A 19274-nucleotide genomic window follows, 5' to 3' on the forward strand; every position below is an offset into this window, starting at 1 on the left:
GGCAATCCTTATCAAAAGTTGAGTTGTTTTTTTTAAAGGCAGTTTTTGCACATGGTCGATAGCTCGCATTATCTAGAGTTACAAGACGAGACAACCTCAAAGTTGTTATTCTAGATTGCGATGGTAATATTTCAAATACAACATCAAATGTTTTCATCTTATTTTTTATTTAAGTTGCTTCTTTATCTATTTATTTGACTTTAAAAAACATATTATATTTATTCATTTTTAAAATTATTTGTTTCATCCTGTGTAACACACGGGCATATAGACTAGTGTTCTAATATGTTGACATCTTCATCAAAGATCAGCCATCATTACTACGCATTCATTTTCGCTCCAGTTTGAGAGCTCATCTTCCTCCTGGTCAAACTACATGGTGTGATATATACATATGCAATATTACTTTAAGGATTAGGTTAAGTATCATGGTTAGTCATTGTCCTCATGCACATTCTTTGATTAAGCCACATAAATGTATGATCATTCAATTACATAGATATTAACGATATGTCTAAACTAGTTACAATGATTCATACTAAAACAATAACAATGCATCATGGCATCCACAACTATGATATCCATGTGTGACAAATGAACGAATTGTGCTACTAAAATGATGTGTCTTAACTAGACGTGCACAAAAAAACCGGTTCCGGAACCTAACCGGTGGAACCGAACCGGAACCGGTTCCAGTTCCAACCCGGTTGGAACAATACCCGGTTTGGGTATTTTTGTACCCGAAAATCGTACCCGGTTCTAATATTTATATGTCAGTACCGGTTCCAAACCGGTTCCTACCCGGTTCTTAATTGGAACCGGTTTGGTTCGTACCCGGAATAACCGGTTCCGACGGGTTTTTTTGAAGGGTCAAACAAAAGTCAAACTAGCCGTTGGAACCGGTTCCAACGGTAATATAGCCGTTGGAACCGGTTTTTTTAGACACCAATTAGCCGTTGGAACCGGTTCCAACGGTAATATAGCCGTTGGAACCGGTTTTTAAGACAATAGATCCGTTGGAACCGGTTCCAACGGTAATATAGCCGTTGGAACCGGTTTTTGGGCCAAACCTATATATAAGTTGTTTCCATTACTTGTTTCACCACCAAACTCAAAAACAAACTACAATACTACTCCTTTAGCAAACCCGTTCCTTTACCCGACCATCCAACTAAATATTATTATGGCACCCATCAAAAAAACTAACAACAAGGCTAAGAAGAGTGTTTTTGTTGCCCCCGTTCCTGTTACGGAGGACCCAAGGGTTGTTACGGTAGTCAACCATAACCGCAACCAAGACGTATGGAAGAATTGGGATTTGATTGTGGATGACGAAGGTTATCAAAAGGCTCGTTGCAAACTATGTGGTTCAATATTAAAGCACGATTCCAACTCTACTTTGAGAAAGCACATCGAGAAGCCATATTGCAAGGCGTTGAAAGGGATTGGCGCGACCGATCAATTGACTTGGGTAAAGATGGTACACTATTTCGTTACAACACGACTCAAGTTCAAGATAGAATGGCAAAGTTCGTTATTCAACGAGGTTTGCCGTTTAACCACTTTGATGACCCGGAGTTGACGTCGTTGATTCGCGAAACTCTACAACCGAGATACACACATGTAAGTCGTACTACCTTAAGACGTCATTGTATCAGGTTGTGGGAGTGTGCTAAAAAAGAGTTAATCGAGTCTTTTCATTCTTTAGAAGCCATGGTTAGTTTAACTACCGATGTTTGGTCAGCACCACACGGGTTGCCCGAATCATACATATGTGTCACCGCTCATTGGGTTGATCCGGTGACATGGCAATTGATGAAACGCACCATCGCTTTTGAAAACTTCCCGTTCCCACATACCGCCGAAAAATTGTTTGAATTACTTGATGGAGTTATAACGACTTACAACTTGAGAAATAAAATATTTTCGATTTCGTTTGACAACGCTTCAAACAATACTAAGGCGGCTGAAAAATTTATCATTAAATATTCACCACCTTGTTTCGGGGATTTTTTTCATGTCCGATGTGTTGCACATATCATCAACTTGGTTGTCCAAATAGGTCTTGACAATGAACACATTTGTGATGATTTAAAATACTTTAGACTTATGTTACAAGATGTCTTCAAAAGTGGTAAAAGAAGACATCTTGAATATAAGAACTATTGCAAGTCGGTTGAAAGAAAGTATTTGGGGCCGAATTGGGACGTTCCAACCCGTTGGAACTCAACTTGTCATATGTTAAAGTGTGCTTTTGCCCAACGCCAAACTTTACAAGCTTTTCATAACAATCTTGTTGAAGAACGCGAGGCCGATATGTTTCCGGAAAGTGTTTGGGTCCAAGTCGGTTATTTGTTGGAGTATCTTGATGTGTTCAAAAAGTCAACAACAAAATTATCGGGAGTCTATTACCCTACTAGTTGTTGGGTTTTGCAAGAATTGTACTATATGTCTTGTGTTTTTAAAAGCTTTGTGGAGAAGAACAAACTCTTCGAAAATATTGTTGCGGTGATGAAAGAAAAGTTCATAAAATATTTTGAAATCATACCGCCGGTCTTCACTTGTGCCGCCGCATTAAACCCCTATTGGAATGTTAATGGGGTTGAAACAACGATTGAGGAAATATTCGACAACTTAGGTATGCACGAGATTGACCCGAAGTTGTCGACGGAAGCGAAGGACAAGTTCAACAAAAACCTTCAAGATTTTAAGACCATTATTTTCAAATGTATGGTCCAAGCACGAGATCGTCTTTTGTGAAAAAAACAACAACTGGTAGGCCGTGCAATGACCCACTTATAAACTTGATGAATGGGATTCGTGAATCGGCATCTAAGAGGCAAAGAGGAAACACACCAAGTAGCGAACTTGGTCGATATAGTGGAGCAAACTATGTTGAGGGCGCAACGGTCGACGAAATTCGCAATATTGATTTGTTGGCTTGGTGGAAAGGTAAACAAAACGAATTTCTCATTCTATCCGCCATGGCTCGTGATTTGCTTGCCGTACAAGCCTCAACGGTTGCTTCCGAATCGGTTTTTTCTCTTAGTGGGAGGGTGTTATCTATGCGAAGAACAAAACTAACTCCCGAGTCTCTAGAGGTTTGCATTTGCCTAAAGGACCATTTGGATGCGGTGGATCGTGTACAACACAAGGCGAACTTTGAAGACGAAATACCAATAGAGCGTCATATTCATGATGAGGAGGCGGAGGACGGGGTTTCTTCCGATAACGAAGACGAGGGTGAAGACGAGAATGAAGACGAAGAAGAGTTGTAATTATTTGTTTTGGTAAACTTATTTGTAACTTGTTCAACTAATATTTAGTTTTGATTTGTTTTATTATAATTACTTTTGTTACTCATGATTAATTGTTTGTTACTTTTTTAATAACGACGAACATTTTATTCATCTAAAAAATAACTATTACAAACATTATTAAAACATAAACGATACTAAACATAACAACTAAAACATAAAAAACTAAGTCCGTCGTTTTAACCCGGGAATACTTATTTTTGGGTTGTAGAGCCGGACGACTCTCCCACTTCCGTTTTTTTAGCTTCCATTCTTCTTTTCTCTCGACAATACTTATTCGTATGTTTTCGTAATGTCGAGTTGGACGCTGCTTTAAGAAACTTCGAGCAATATTTGCAACGTGCCAACTCATGTGAGTCGGTCATGAGACACAAATCGTAATGAACCCAAACATCGGGGCATCTTGTTGTTTCGATCACCATAACAACGTCATCATTGGTTGCCATTTGTTGTCGGTTTAAGGTTAATTGTGGTTTGGAGTGTGTTTTATAGTTTTGGGAGTGGTTTAACAAGTACACAAACAAACCTTGCTATTTATAGAAAGAAGATAACCTATTTATAGTTAAAAAACCGGTTCCAACGGTCTAAAACGGCTATATAGCCGTTGGAACCGGTTCCTAACGGCTATAATGTTTAAATTTCAAAAAAAACCGGTGGAACCGGTTTTTACGTAAAAACCGGTTCCGGTTCCAACCTACCCGGTTCCTAAAAGTTTGCATTTCTGGGCATCGGTTCGGGTCGGGAACCGAACCGGTTCCTGACTGGAACCGGTTTCATTTTCTACCCGGTGTGAACCGAACCGGTTCCGAACCGGTTCGGTTTTCAAGGTGAACCCGATTTGTGCACCTCTAGTCTTAACACATTACAAGAGTACGTCTAAAACAACTTGTAATGTACCAGACGCATTCACCATCCAAGAATTTGAAATATGAAGCAAAATGAACCAGAACAGAAACATAACTGCAACTCATCTACTCAAAAATGGTGTAGACTTTCTGTAAATTCAGAAAAAAAATAAATAAAAATATTATTGGTGTATAACTCTAGGGTGAAGTATGAATTTGAACATTGGCTAAAAGTCTTGTAAGTTTACTAAGTGTTTCACGAGCAGACACAGTATCAGGATGATCCTCACCACATATTGAACTTCTAATAAATATCGCTTTCCGAATAAGATCATCTCCAATATCAAACTGTCCTCCTCTCACCATCAACTTTGCCCGAATTTCCAGAACCGTCGCTCGAGAAGTCGCTAAGTCTTGCCATAAACCCGGGTTTAACTGGGCGTCGGTTTGGACCGGTCTCCAGCACAACGACTTGTCCAGCCATTTCTCGACAGGTGTCACGAGCGCCTCGTCAGCAGCTTCGAGTAGATTAGTACATAACCGTAAGAGCTCTAATGCAGCCGTGCAGCGCGAGAACCGAATGAACGTTCGTATTGCGAGCGGTAAGATTACTTCTTTCACTAGAAACGGTAGTTCCGAAGCTTTGGTTTCGATTACCACTGGGTCGGTCCCGAACCCGAGTAATAAGAAACATGCAGCCCAAATATGGTCAGAGTGGTTAATAATGGTACCGTTGGTCACGATCGTGTGTACAACCGCATGTGCGGTCCCCGGGATGCTTCGTTTTCGGGCGTATTGTTTGACCAGTTGGTTAAACCGAATGTAACCGTCTTTGGTACACGCCCGAGCTAAGTTGAAGCGTAACAGAACCGAACACGCTTCGGTTTCGGATTTGTCGTATAAAGATGAACACCCGCACGTTAACGAGTTTAAAATCTTCCTCCATAGCTGAGTCCGGTGACGTTTTTCTGGAACCCGTTTAGCGGCTAGAGCCAGTAACGGAACCGGGGTCGGACCCGGTGCGAACCACCCGCTAGCCAGAACCATCCGGGTGGCTAAACTTCGTGGACCGTCTGCATGGTCAAATATCGAGAAACAAACCGCAATAAGCTGCAAAAGAAATGTGTTTTTCCTTAACGAGTGGCTTCCGCTCGATGGCATTCGGTTTATCGTATCCAAAAGCCGGCTCGGAGTTATCGGGAGCTCGGTGAGAACCGCACCGACAATGGCTAACCCTAAAGTCAACCTACCGAGCTTCTCCTCAATCGCGCGTAACGCGTCAATTTCCGAAACCGAAACCGCGCGGTCGGCAACGTGTCCTTGCATCAACGACATCGCCTCCACACCCGATAAGTATGACAGGCGTAACGGGTCCATGTTTATTAACCGTGCGAGGCGTGTGGAAATAAGAACATGTGTTTCGCCACCAAAACGCGGGAGAAGATCGATCACGTGTTTGTGATCCCACCAATCCTTCTCCGATTCTAAATTATCGATTATTATTAAAAACGGAATGTTTCGCATAAGCTCTTTTCGAATGGTGGTTATCGCGGTTTCTTCGTGTTCTTCAAAGCTTTTTGTTCTACTTTTATCCAAACCCGACTCTATCCCGACATCGACTTCTAAAAACGACCATAAATTTAAATAATTTTGTCGAATGTATCGGCTTTCTCCTCCGACCCACAATACCATTTTGTACCGTTGATGAAACCGATACGCGAATTCTAAAAGTAGTTCAGTTTTACCAATACCCGAGTCGCCCGATACACACGCGATTCCTTTCCCGTACACGACTTTCACAGCCCGTTTTCGTCTCCCGGGCTTCGGTTTCGGTGAAAAGTCGGCATTTTGCATCTCAATTTCCTTTTCGGATTCTTTCCAAACGACCGGTTCTTTCCCTTTTCGCCTCCGAGTTCGACCCTCGGGTTTTGTTTCTCTTCGTTTTTCATCAATTGAGTTGCTTCGACCCCAATTATGAATCAAATTCTTTCGTCTCGGTTTTGGTCTTGCTTTAAGTTCAAAATAATCGTGTTCTCGGTCCCCAATAACATCACCGAAAAGCATAAACTCGAGCTCGGAAAGTTCCTTTTTTCTCCCAATAAAATTCTCATTTCTCGGATACGGAAACTCATCGTTTTCGACTTTTTCCCTCCATTTCGTTAATCTCTCGACAACGCTTCTTCGACCTAACTTCAAAGCTAAAAGTGTTACGGCCCGAAGGATACAATCCCGCCATTTCCCATCATGGGCCTCGAGTTTCCATTCATCAACTCGAGTTAAACCGTTGACCGCTTCTTTCCACTCGTTTTCCAACCCCCCATAGACGAGCCAAAGCTCTCCACCGTGGCGTTCCCAGGTTTCTCCCCGTCTCTCGACTATATCCCGAACAAGACAATCATCTGGGCCCACATCAAAATAAATCGGGACCAGATTCTTTTTACCTGCAAAGAATCTTAGCTCTTCGATTGTATACGGGTTCTTGAACGACTTTCTCGTTAATATAAGGACCCCAAACGTCGATGCATCCATCGCTTTTTCCACAATATTATGTTTTCTCGAATTTCGACATTTGGCTCGATCGCTAACGAAGCAACTTAATCCTTGTACTTCTAAATCAGCCCGAAGCCAGTTTACAAAACACAATAATAATGGTTTTCTCCCATGAAACCCAATGTACACGTCGAAGGATCTTAATCTTGTCGGACAGTAGGACGTAGAGGGCGGTGTAAATGACGATATCGGGCTTCTGTTGACTTTCTTTGACTTTTCTCGGTGCTCAAACGCCTCGTTTTCATGGCATGTGGTGTATAATAACGTGTTGCTCGGTTTCTGATCAATGTTTTGGGGATCATTTGATACACTTGCTGACTGGACCGGATCATCGGGTGGCAGCCAGGATGATGATGATCTTGGAGAAAAGAATGGTGATTGATTTGCAGAGAAGAACACCGACGATGAAGACGATAAGTTCCTTAGATTCGATCCGATTCTCGAGCTTTCGTCCCGTAAATCCATGTTAATATTATCAATCTTTCTTGGAAAATATTTTGATTTTAATCATCTGCAAATGAACAGGAAAATTTCAAGATTTTTGGTCTAAAATGCATCTTTAAAAATCTTGAAATGAAAAGTATTAACATTTATAAACAAAATCAAATATTTCAAGATACACATTCAAACACAATTCAAGAAACATAAAGATTAAAACCATGAATTGGGTGTAAAGATATTGGGGCAATAAACATAAACAAGACCAATGGCAATACAGATCTAAAGAATCAATTACAACATAAAGAATCTTGTAATTAATGATTTACATTATACTAATAAATAATATTTCAGATCTGAAGATAAAAAAAAGAAAGACTTACTTACTTGCTGGGTACCCATTATCAAATCACCGACAAAGATTGAATCTTTACACAATCAAACCAAAACCCAGTTGCCAAATAATCAAGAAACCCCAAATCTTGACAAAGATTGAATCTTTTTACAATCAAACCAAAACCCAGTTGCCAATTTACACACCCAAATAATCAAGAAACCCAGATGTTGAATGTTGTTAATATGCCCTGGTCAACAAGAAAGTCAACTGTTGGATGAAACAAAACAAAACAATATGAAGAAAGAAAAGAAGGGTAATAAATAATCTTTTAGGTGGTGAAAGTGAAGTAAAACTAAAAAGCAGAGTTTTGACTATTTTGGATAAAGATTTGGAAATTGACAGAAACCCTTTTTTTAGGGAGGAAAAAGAGGAAGGAAAGAAAGAAAGAATCAATCAAAAGATTTTAAAAAAATTATTAAAGGGTTTTGGTTCACACTGATGAATGAATTGCACTTACTAAACCCTTGTTTGTATATACATATATATGTATATGTGTGGGAAAATGAGAAAATATTGAGCTGACAAAAGAAAGAAAAGATGGAAAGAAAGCAGAGGGATATGTATAGGACCCAACAAGAAGACGGATCTGACGAGGTTGTGTTTGTTAGTGTCAAAGGTTCAAACTTAAGTTGTAACCAATAATTTTTTTTTTTAAGAAAATATTGATCATTTTATATATAACACAAACCGAATTACATCTGGATAATGGGTAAGCGAGCAACAAGCTACACCGCTATCCCCTTTTGAATCGCAAAGCCTATTCTACTAAATATAAATCCTTGGTTCCTCGGGCTCTGCGAGTCACTGTGGACCACCTTCTGCACCCGCTCCAAGAAGCGAACCGCCTCGGGAGCTAGGGATCCAAAAGTGTCGAAGGCAAATGGAATGAACACGTGCTGATTCTCCAAACACGATGTCTCATGCTTAGCAACCTTCCTAGACTCCGCTCTCAAAACCGCCTGTTCCGGTACGAATCCATTGTCTCTCAGTCCCATCAACAGGGACACTCCAGTAAGGTCAACACACGCATGCTTACTTAAACTTGGAATTTAAGTATATTCTTAATTTCCATACTTAAATGTTTGTTATCACTTTTTATTAAATAATATGTCCCTTATCAAGATTTATACAACTTTAATATTTGAAATATTGTGGTTTGAATTATTTTTAAGTAAAACACTTTACAAACATATATTACGAAAAAACTGGATTTTAATAATTTAAACTATATGTTGATGGACGATAATAAGTTATTGAGAAATTAAGAACTTTCACGTTTGTTGCTAAAGGCAATCTTATTTGTACAACCACTATAGATTTAGTGATTTACGGTTGATTTTCACTTGATTTAGGGGTGATTATAAACGAAATAGAGAAATGTACTTTTTGTGGGATAAACCAAATTAAGATTTATGATAACCAATTTAGTTTTATGATAGTTATGTGTGTAGGATTTGTATTAAGCATGGTCTATAGTTTAAATAATTAAAATATAATTTCTCTTTATAAAAAGATTTGTACCTGATGAAATTTATGTCACAAAATTATTGATGCATAAATGGTTTTTTGGATCTTTGAAGGAAATCTTAACTTTTTTCCTTTGTCTAGATTCTAAAAAATAATAATTACGAATGTGTCTCCCATTTATGAAACTCTTTTTGGAGTTTTGCATGAAAACCTATATGAAAATTTGGACAATTATGTGTTGTTTTTGGTGTTTGGTGGGAAATGAATGAGAAATTAAAGAATATTTGGCCATTTAGCATGGAACGAGTTATGGGCATTCTTGAAAAGGTTGCCATCACATCTATAACTTATAATTGCAAATAATTATTATTTGAAAAGAAAAATAATGATTTTGGTTTCTAAAAGTCAAGGATATTGATGGTACTGTTGTACATATCTATCCTTTCTTCTCTTTTTTTATGGTTTATAGTCATTTGTGTAGGTGAACGAATATATAATAGGAAACCAATTTTTTATTCGATAAATATCGACGTGTTATATAAATATTACATGTAGTTATTTATACGTTCATATTTGGTTTTCTTAAATAACCACGAGGAATATAGTAAAGATCAAGCAAACAAAGAAATCAATAACAAAGTGTATATTTAAGATCAAGTAATAACTTACAGATAATAAAGCAATATTATGCAAATATGAAAACGATCACTAAAGCAAGTTTATAAAATCAAAAGAGTTTTTAAAAAATTATGACGTAAAAAAAGTTATATGACAAGTAAAAGGTTAACGAATGTGTGTATGTTATCTTTTGTCTAGTTTGTCAAAACTAACGTGACTTTAACGTCTATGTGTCTCCCTTGATTAGTATTATAGAAATTTTCTTACATTTTTAAAATACTATAGCCTTTTTAGCATAACTATATAGAGATGCGTATTATATAGAGATGCGTATGTATGTAGAATGCAGGGTAGCAAAATGGATATTGTCTATCATATTCATTCGTGGGCCAAACTACTGGAATATTACATTTTGATTCGGTCAAGGCGATGTTGAAGTATCCGAGCAAATCAGCAAATGTAGGTTCAATAAAGAGGAGGTAACGACGATACAAGCAATAACACATGTCACCTATTAGTTAATGTGGAAAACGCAGAATGACAAAGTATTTAAAAACAATGTGTTTTCGCTTATTTTGGGCTTGGGAAGATTGCGCATGTTTAACTTCGTTAATTTCTTTGTAAATTTGGGTATTGGTTCTTGTTTGTTTTGCAACCTATAGTAGTTTGTTATTTTTCTTTGTTCAGGTCTCTTACGGCTTGCAAGTTACCTCTTTTTTTTGTTTTCATATATTTGACCATTAAAAAAAGATACGTACGTATATATTTTTGTAGATTTGTATGTCAATGTTACGCTGTTTATTGAGATTCATTTCTCTCTTTGTGAGACTCTCAAACCTCACCAAGTAAATTACGTCCCATTTCCCTTATGAAGTTCATAGATTTCAATTATTCAATATAATTCACCATTTACATATGTTGAGATATATTCCTTTTTCTCACAATTAATATGCATTGTTTATTTACACCATGTGTTTATCAATAATTATGAGCCTAACATGTCTTAGCCCTTATTATGCATGTTTCTGCCATATAAATCAAGTCAGGGCATACTTAACCCCATAACCAAGTAATACATCACACAATCACATATTAGCCAATTTAGAATATATCTGCATCAACTTCACCATGTAATTACTTGTATAATCAAATGGACAATAATTTAAACTTGGAACCTATAGACTCATCTTGACTCCTAGAATTCTCTTGCAAGGTTTTACCAAATATCGTTGACTTCCTAGAAGGTCAACAAGATAACCTAACTACCTTAGGGGGGACGGGGCACCGCGTGGTGATGAAGCCATCACGCGTGGTGACCTTCTCCACGCCGCCGCCCCCTTATCACGCGATAAAGATGGGATTTGCGTGATGGCCATCACGCTTGATGAGTGGTGGTTTCCAAGAAATTGTACCGTTGGATGTAGCCGTTGGGAGGAGGGGGGGGGGGTTAAACAAAAACATTGGGGTTTTGGATCTGGGTTTGGTGGGAGTCAGGTCGGGTTGATCGGAAAGTGGTGGTGGTGGTGGTGGAGGTGGTGGGTCGGATTCGGATCCGTCGGATGAGTGTTCGGCTTCGTCGCAGGAGGATGAATTGGCGGGTTGGATATCGGATTCGGATCCGGCTATTGGTGGTGGTGGTGGTGAGATTAGGGTTTGTGAGAATTTGGGAGAATTGGTAGAAGGTGGTGATGGTGAGTATGTATATGTATATGTATATGTGGGTGTATATATGTATATGTGTGTGTGAGTGTTGAAGGCTATATGATATGTTTGGGGTTGTGGAGTATTTGGCCGGAACACAAGAGAGAGTAGTGGAGTATTTGGGGTTTTAATTTTTAACTTTAAACCATCACACACCACCACACCACACCACACCACCCCCTTAGTAAAAAACCATCACATGTGATGGATTTAGGGTTAGTGATATGGACGACCAGTTCTACCCCTTATCAAATCTTATTTACCTGGCTTATAAGTTATAACATTAATTTATCAAAATAATTCTTTCTCACATATTAATCATAAAATTCTGATTAGAATATGTTTAAATAGTAGGAAAAATTCCTAAGATGAAACATTTTAGAAGAGAAACTCCAAAAATAACCCCACTTTTGCTAACTTTCAAGAATGGATTGTCCCAACTTCATTTTCACGCTTAAATTCCGGAGTCAATGATTAGCTTCAAAGACCAATAACTGACACACATGCATCCAAAGTCATCTTTACGATGTGTTTTGAGCTCAAACTCATATTCACGATGAGTTTTGACCTCTAACTCATCTTCGACGATGAATTGGACGCCGCGTATCATCCTGTCATTCTTAGATGAATCCCATCGTCCGACACATAAATCTCATCGCAATGATTGGATTGGGACGGGCTATTTATGGAAGTAAGCAAAACGACAGGTCAATATGAGAATATCTCTCTTCTGGCGGGTCAATTTGGGAATTTTGACTTTAATAGTAGCATTAGTTCATTCTCGTCAACAAGTGGTGATTAAAACATGCTGTAGATTAAAACTTCAAATTCGGGTTAAGTCATGTTAATTTTGTTAACACCACACCAAATCAATTTTTGAATTTAGCCTTCGGTCAATATTTAATCAATTCCAACAAGTTATAATCATCAAATTTTTTGTTTCTAACTATATAAGCATTTTATTTAGCTATCGATTCCAGAAATTTAGATTTGAGTATTAACCCATCAAAATCTTCATGATTTCAACACGTAGTTGTTACCAATAAGTTTTGATGGTTTTCTAATGTCAAGAATGGTTTTAAGCATAATAATAAGCTTAGACTTTCGGAAATTCAACAAATAAAAACTTTCATAGTTTTTAGAAGAAAAAATAGCTTCTCCAAGGTTTTAAGCATTTTAAGATTTAAAACTTGATGCGGAACTGATGATGACTGAACTATGTACGGTTAGGTTCGGTTTTGGTCTTTTTTTTCGGGTTTTTTCGGTCATACCCGAAAACTACCCACCCCTTATTTGGATGTCGAATTATATTATCAATATGAGATTGAACCTGAATATCGATCTCTTGTCTCATTACTTGAGCGCTAATCTTAAAGCTTATGATTTCCTTTCTTTCTGATTGAAGGCTGATGTATGGGTGAAAGCATGCGTTTATAGGATGTAATGTCGTGCGTTTTATTTGTTTATATGTTTCGAACCCGAGTACTTTGAGTGGTTTAATGTTTACAAGTGTGCAGAGCTTAACTGAACTAATTTGGAGCATTTATGATTCAGTGGAAATGAAATTAATTATATATTATATGATATAGAACTGAAAAACGAAGACGTGGCCGCAAACGGGGAGGAAAATGGAGTTGGAATGAAGATTTTATAAAGAAAATGATGTTCGGAAGTGATTCGTGCACATTTAAAGTAAAACGGGCATATCAGGGGGCTAGAAAATGAGTTATGGAAATCATAATATATGAATTTTGGGTTTTTCGACGAGAATTATATGAAAATGGACTATTATGTGCCTTAAGGCAGAGCTTAAGGGTCGTAGCCTACAACCCTGGTGTAGGCTACGGTGACGTGGTCGTAGGCTACGGCCAGGTCTGACGGGAAATGTGTTTTGGGCTTGTTTTCGTTCATATTTAAGTCTTGTTAAACCCTAAATCGAGGATGATTTATATCCTAACATCCTTATGTGATTTTGGAGCCATCATACACCATCCTAACACCTACCAATCATCATAATCATCCATGTTATCATCCTTGCAACAACCAATGAAGCTATTCAAGATCAAGATGCAAGGCTAAACCGTTCGTAAGCATCTACGGGAGTAGGGTTGTGTTTGTAAGTAAGACCTTTTGGTATTTGGATCTTTACATTGGAACTAGAGTTGATCAATCATTCGGTTGATTAACCTTTTACGTGTGTTTATGCATTCAACAGTTTTTTATAATTGAATGTTTTGTGATTTTATCAATGTATTGATTTATGGTCATCAACTTTTAGGATTAAGTTCTTTGAGTCATTGACCCTTTTATATTTAGCCATTAAATCACTTATATTTATCAAACCCTAAAACTGGTAATCAGTTAGGTTATTATTCAACTAAGCCAATTGTTCGGATTAAGTTCTGACGATCAGCAAGGTCAAATATCTAGTCTTTTGATTATAGGTGTAATCAAACGAGTTTTCCAAATAGGTATAATCAACTGGTCTAGTTTGCTTCACAACATGAAACCCGGAGTTGGTTACTTTTTCTCTAATTGTTTTACAACCAAATTAACATTTAATCTGCTTGACATCGTTTGTCCGCCAGCATAATTAGTTATTAAGTATTGAACTTGATAGCATTTTCCACTGATTCCCTGTGGATTCAACACCTTACTTGTCCTTGCTAGTAAATGTATTTTATAAATGTTTTTGATTGACCTTTTGTCACACCCCAACCGACGACGGAATATGTCAGGGCGAGACGGTGATTGCTTATAGCTCATGATTGAATAGAGTTTCATAATTCATTAATAAGTTTCAAGCACATATTGTTCAAATAAAACATGACAAGAAATCAATATTGTTTTATTATTTATTTAAACTAGGTCCAACATCCTATGTCTTGCACAATGTAATCATCAACAAACTCATTTCCAATACATGAAAAACATGCGAGAGTGTCAACTAAAAATAGTTGGTGAGAACATAGATTTTAATAAAAATCATCGAATAATAAGTTATATGTTGAAAACATTCCATGTGTGTCGAGTTACTTTGTATACTTTAGTGATTACAACCAAACCTTTGACACGATTAGCGAGTCGTCTAATCCACGATTAGACTATTATTTTTAATGTTTAACGATCGTCGGATTCTGAACACACAGGCCTCTACCCGAGACCTGAGTGAGCGGGTCGGGCAAATAGATCTATCATCATACTACCACGGGCTTAACAAGTTATTGGTTGTACATGCGATTAAGTATATGCTTGTAATGATCACACACAATGAATATTATGAATAATGCTTGAATCAAATAGCATTGATAAAACCTATAATAAATAAGTTGTATGTTTCCACCCCAAATTATAAAACGTTTAAAAACATGTAAAGGGGCTATGAACTCACCTGATAGCATTGATAGTTATTCCACGCAAAGGTTGCAAGTAAGTTGAAAGGGTCGTCCTACGAGATTGCTACAACACATGCATCACATATAAGGACTAAGTTGATTGAGTGATAAACATTGTAGTTTTTATTGATAATTGATGATGGTTTAATGTCAAATGATAAACTTAAGGTTAAGTTTTGTAATTAGGTTGTCTAGTTAATCATGTTAAGAACTTGATTATTCATTAAAACTGAGGGTTTAGATTCTTGTCAAACTTAGGGTTTGTTTCCCGAATTTATTGAGTGACCAAACGATCACGTTCTGTTCTAAAATTTATATGAAAAATATCTAACATGTTTCTAGTTTTCAGAACTATTTTTATTTTTATTTTTATGATGTATAGATAACTTAATAAAAACCATAAAACATTGTCGGGTCGTAACAACCACCTTTCAGCGACAGTTTACGCCAAAATTCATTAAAAATTATACACTTGGGAGAATCACGCAAGACCGGTTGGAAATTGTTATGTTAATTTGTTGTATTTGGACATTAACAAACGTATTTTTTTGGCTTATTTCCAGTGTCGTAACCCGAATTCGGTCAAATTCACGTCAACTCGGCCCAACGAGTATGTCTACCTAGTTATATTTAATTTATAAAAATTGATGCTAAAATACCTAACCATGAGGTAACATGCAACTTAAAACAATAAAAAAAACAAAAAGTTAGACCGGTCGATCCTCAAACTAATCAGGTTGACCCGAACATGCCTTATTTTAGTTAAATGTGTATGTGGGTTTGTTCCGAAATTAACTTGTATACATTTGTATTAAACCTAAACCTACAAATACGTGTCTTGTTATGTTTTTATGTCGTTTGGATGATTAAAGCCCTTTGTTTAAGAAAAAAAGGGTACGTACTTACCCTTTAGAAATGCAATTAAAGAAACTAATCATAGACTATTAGACTTTGGCCTGGTGGTATCAATGTAGGTAAATTGATACATCTTTTCTCAACTCCTCGTGCGTCTAAGTCATGTCAAATTATGTTGTACATTTAGAAGTAGAAATAAAGAGTGTCTATGTTAGCCGTTAAAAGAAATTAAGGGAAACAAAAACTAAATATCAAAGTAACATATTTATCTAAATTTCAAGATATAATTATCACATTATGGAGTTTCCCCAAATCTAACTTGGCACACATTCATTCAATCACCCACTTAATCACGTAAGTACACCCCTTGATCATTCAAACAGCCGTTTTGTACACAAGTTGGAAGCACATGGTTGCACATGATGTTGGATACAGATGGATGGCCTTGATTCACTGTCCCACGAATTCATTCATTCAACGGTTGTGATTTTCAAATTTATTTCAAAGTTAACCATAGGAATATGTATTTGGAGTTATTTGTCCGGCGTGCTATAATTTTTAGTAACCCATTTACAAATTTATTTGATTTCTTATCTAGTTCATGATTTATAGTTCGGTGTAAGTGTATACGGGAGAATAAAGGTCGAGATGAGTTAAGTTATGTTATATTACGTATGTTTCCTTCGTGTAAGTGTATATGTTACCTTGATAAATAGATCATCCTGTCACCCGAAGAATATAGAACGGTGACCTAGTCCATTCACCCAAGAGCTGTGAAGTGGTGGACTTGTGGTCATGTATAATTTAAAGCTATAATTTTCTTACCCATTTTTTATGGTTGACGATTTTTAGTAGAACACAAAATATAACAAAAACAATGAAATATATGTATTTATTCTAGAAAAATCTAGTATATCTTGTTTTTGTGACGTTGCATATGGACACTCTCTTTTAATAATTGTGTTCACATTGAAAGCACAATACTTAAGTGATGGGTTGGTTGTCCACTTACAAGGAACATATGCATTTAATCATGCATCAAATAACCGATAGCCAACATAAAAAAAGTTTATATGAGTTTATACATACTTAAATATATTGTTAACAGCACAAGTACTAATATACCCATCAATATAAATATACCTCTTTTATTTTTGAAAACGAATGCACGTTCAAGTTTAATATACCAAATTATGTTCCATTGATCGTTGATAATTCATTTGATAACATAAGTAGTAAGAGTTATAATTTTCAATTTAATTGTAAATAACAATCCTACTTTGATGAGAAGTAAGTCCGGACGTCTCTACTGTCATGCAATTTTAAAATAGTTAACATTCCGAATGAAAAAAAAAATGATAATAAAAAATCATCATTAAGGACCGACAAAGTTGTGTCTCTATTAGGTTGAGATTGCTTTCATAATAAAAGTGAAAATTAAGACTACCATTATACATTTTGAGTAAGAATTATCATTGACTAATGTTATAGTTTGCATTGTAAATATTCATTTGATCTTAACCTTTAAATGAATAACATAATAATATAAATATAATAATTTGTGGAAATTATTATGAAGTCAAAACAAATATCTTAATGATATAGCATGTGCTTCATTTCTCTTTGTTTATAAAAGTGTACGTTTTATAAATCAAAATTACTTTACAAAATAAATAAAATATATCGATAAACTATCAATTTTAGTTTATTGTAATTGTACGTATTATATGAGCGAATAAGTTAAGTCTAAAATTAATGTAGCGGGGAAGACTTGTAATACCAAAATCATATTTTATTTTAGTGACATTTATTAAATTGATGAAATAAAATTTCTAATTTGGATGACTTTTATTATCCTTTTCTATATTGTTTTTAATTTAATACTATTAAATATTAATAATAACTTAATTAATGCTTCAGTGGGTATAATATCGGTGGAGTGGAATTTCATGCAAACTTAAAGTGAGAGTAAAACTGCAAAGTATAGAGCAAAACTTAAATATTTGCAATCTGGAAGGACGAACACTGTCAAATGAGGATTTTGTTACTTTCTGCACCAAAAGTCAAATTGGTCCCCTCCGTATATTTGACAATTTGAGATAGAGAAGCAAAATTTGTGAGTTAAAAAGATAAAACATGTCTAGTAAAATTCAAAGTAAAATCATAAATCTCGCATGCATGTGCTGATTTGTAAGGGTGTAAAAGCCTTCACATATCCACCATATTTAGGTATGTGTAATGGACAATAAATGGGGTGAGAAGAGGTGATAAAAAGGTGGAACACCGTCCCTAAGTGATATTGGGACGATTTGTGGAAGGGTGACTACTTATTGTCGCCTATTGTTGTTATTGTTATAATATTATTATAATAGGTTGTGTGTATGTTATACACACAAACACACACACACACACATATATATGTATATATGGAGAGGATCATGAGAGAACTCTTTTTTATGGAGAGAACTAGAGAACTAATAATAAAATATTTTTAATTTAATTAAAAAATATTTTTTAATTTTTTTTTCTTTCATCCTTCTTATATGTTGTTATTCTTCACCACAAAAAATATAAAAATGAAAAAAAATAATAAAAAAAATTAACGAGTAATGCATATATGCAATACACCGACTTTTTTTATAATACATATGTGTAATAGTGTGCATTTTGATATTTTAAATAGTGTTGAATATCATATATATAGTTGTTTGTATTGTATATTTGCAATAGTATTATATTATATACAATAATTAAAAAAAATCGATATAGTGCATATGTGCATTAGTGTTGTATTACATATATGCGATAATGTGTTTTGCATACAATTATTAGTGTTGTATTCGCATATATTCAATAGTGTGTATTGGATAATGCAATTGTGTTGTATTATATGCAATAAAACACTATTGTATATATTTGCAATAAGCATTAGTGCGCATATGCACTACAGTACTACACCGACATGTTTTTTTTAGGAACAATATCATCTTATTAGAAGGAGGAAAGAAAAAGAAATCACAAAATATTTTTTTAAAAATAGTTAAAAATAATACTTTACTAGTTCTCTAGTTCTTTCTTTAAAAGGAGTTCTCTCTAGATCCCACCCCTATATATATATATATATATATATATATATATATATAAGGCTACAACACCATTACAACAAAAAATAAAAACCCGGCGCCGCATGACGCAAATTGCCCATTTTGTAGCCGCTCCACCACACATTGCCTTAGTGAGTGGTGTTTTTAAAATATAGAAAGTAATTTAGGATGTTGTGAGTTGGAAAAAGATAAATACAGTGATTTTACTGTAAATTTGAAAAGTTACTGTTTACCATATATAATTTTTTAATATTTGATTAAAGTGGTGTGAGTGAATGAGAGAGAAAATGTAATGATAAAAGTATGAAAAAAATATTATTTAATTGAAAAAAGAGAGTTTTTTATTGTAATTTTAGATTTGAAAAAAAAGGAAAGGAATGGGAATGCTCTAAGACCACCTGTAGTGGGGTGCCATCCTCACCCATGAAGCCCATAGCGCGTGGGAACACCGCCCTCCCCCACCCCACCCCACCCCGAGGGCTCTATTGGCACTATGGAGGGGCGGGGGCGCTTCCCACATAGCGCCGGGCTCTCTTTTCTTGGTCAAACATAACCGTTGTAACGACTAAATTTTTTATTTTTTTAAA

At 35.9% G+C, this 19274-nt stretch overlaps 1 protein-coding gene across 2 annotated transcripts; it reads right to left on the reverse strand.

Moving 5' to 3' along the window:
* Positions 1-420: 420 nt before the first annotated feature.
* LOC143564179 (uncharacterized) lies at positions 421-7764 on the reverse strand. 2 transcript variants are annotated; one of them, XM_077051537.1, is made up of 3 exons: positions 7538-7764; positions 4177-7223; positions 421-630 (listed from the first exon to the last, which is right to left on the reverse strand). In XM_077051537.1, exon 2 carries the CDS (start codon positions 7175-7177, stop codon positions 4361-4363), a length of 2817 nt encoding a protein of 938 aa, XP_076907652.1. In that variant the 5' UTR covers positions 7178-7223; positions 7538-7764; the 3' UTR covers positions 421-630; positions 4177-4360. The 2 variants fall into 2 exon arrangements, with proteins under 2 accessions (XP_076907652.1, XP_076907653.1); XM_077051538.1 differs by having other exon boundaries at positions 7534-7764.
* Between the last annotated feature and the right edge of the window lie 11510 nt (positions 7765-19274).

Source organism: Bidens hawaiensis, unplaced genomic scaffold (genome assembly GCF_021521415.1).
Source record: "Bidens hawaiensis isolate Kalapana, Puna unplaced genomic scaffold, B.hawaiensis_p1.1 tig00021831_1, whole genome shotgun sequence".
NCBI lineage: Eukaryota > Viridiplantae > Streptophyta > Magnoliopsida > Asterales > Asteraceae > Bidens > Bidens hawaiensis.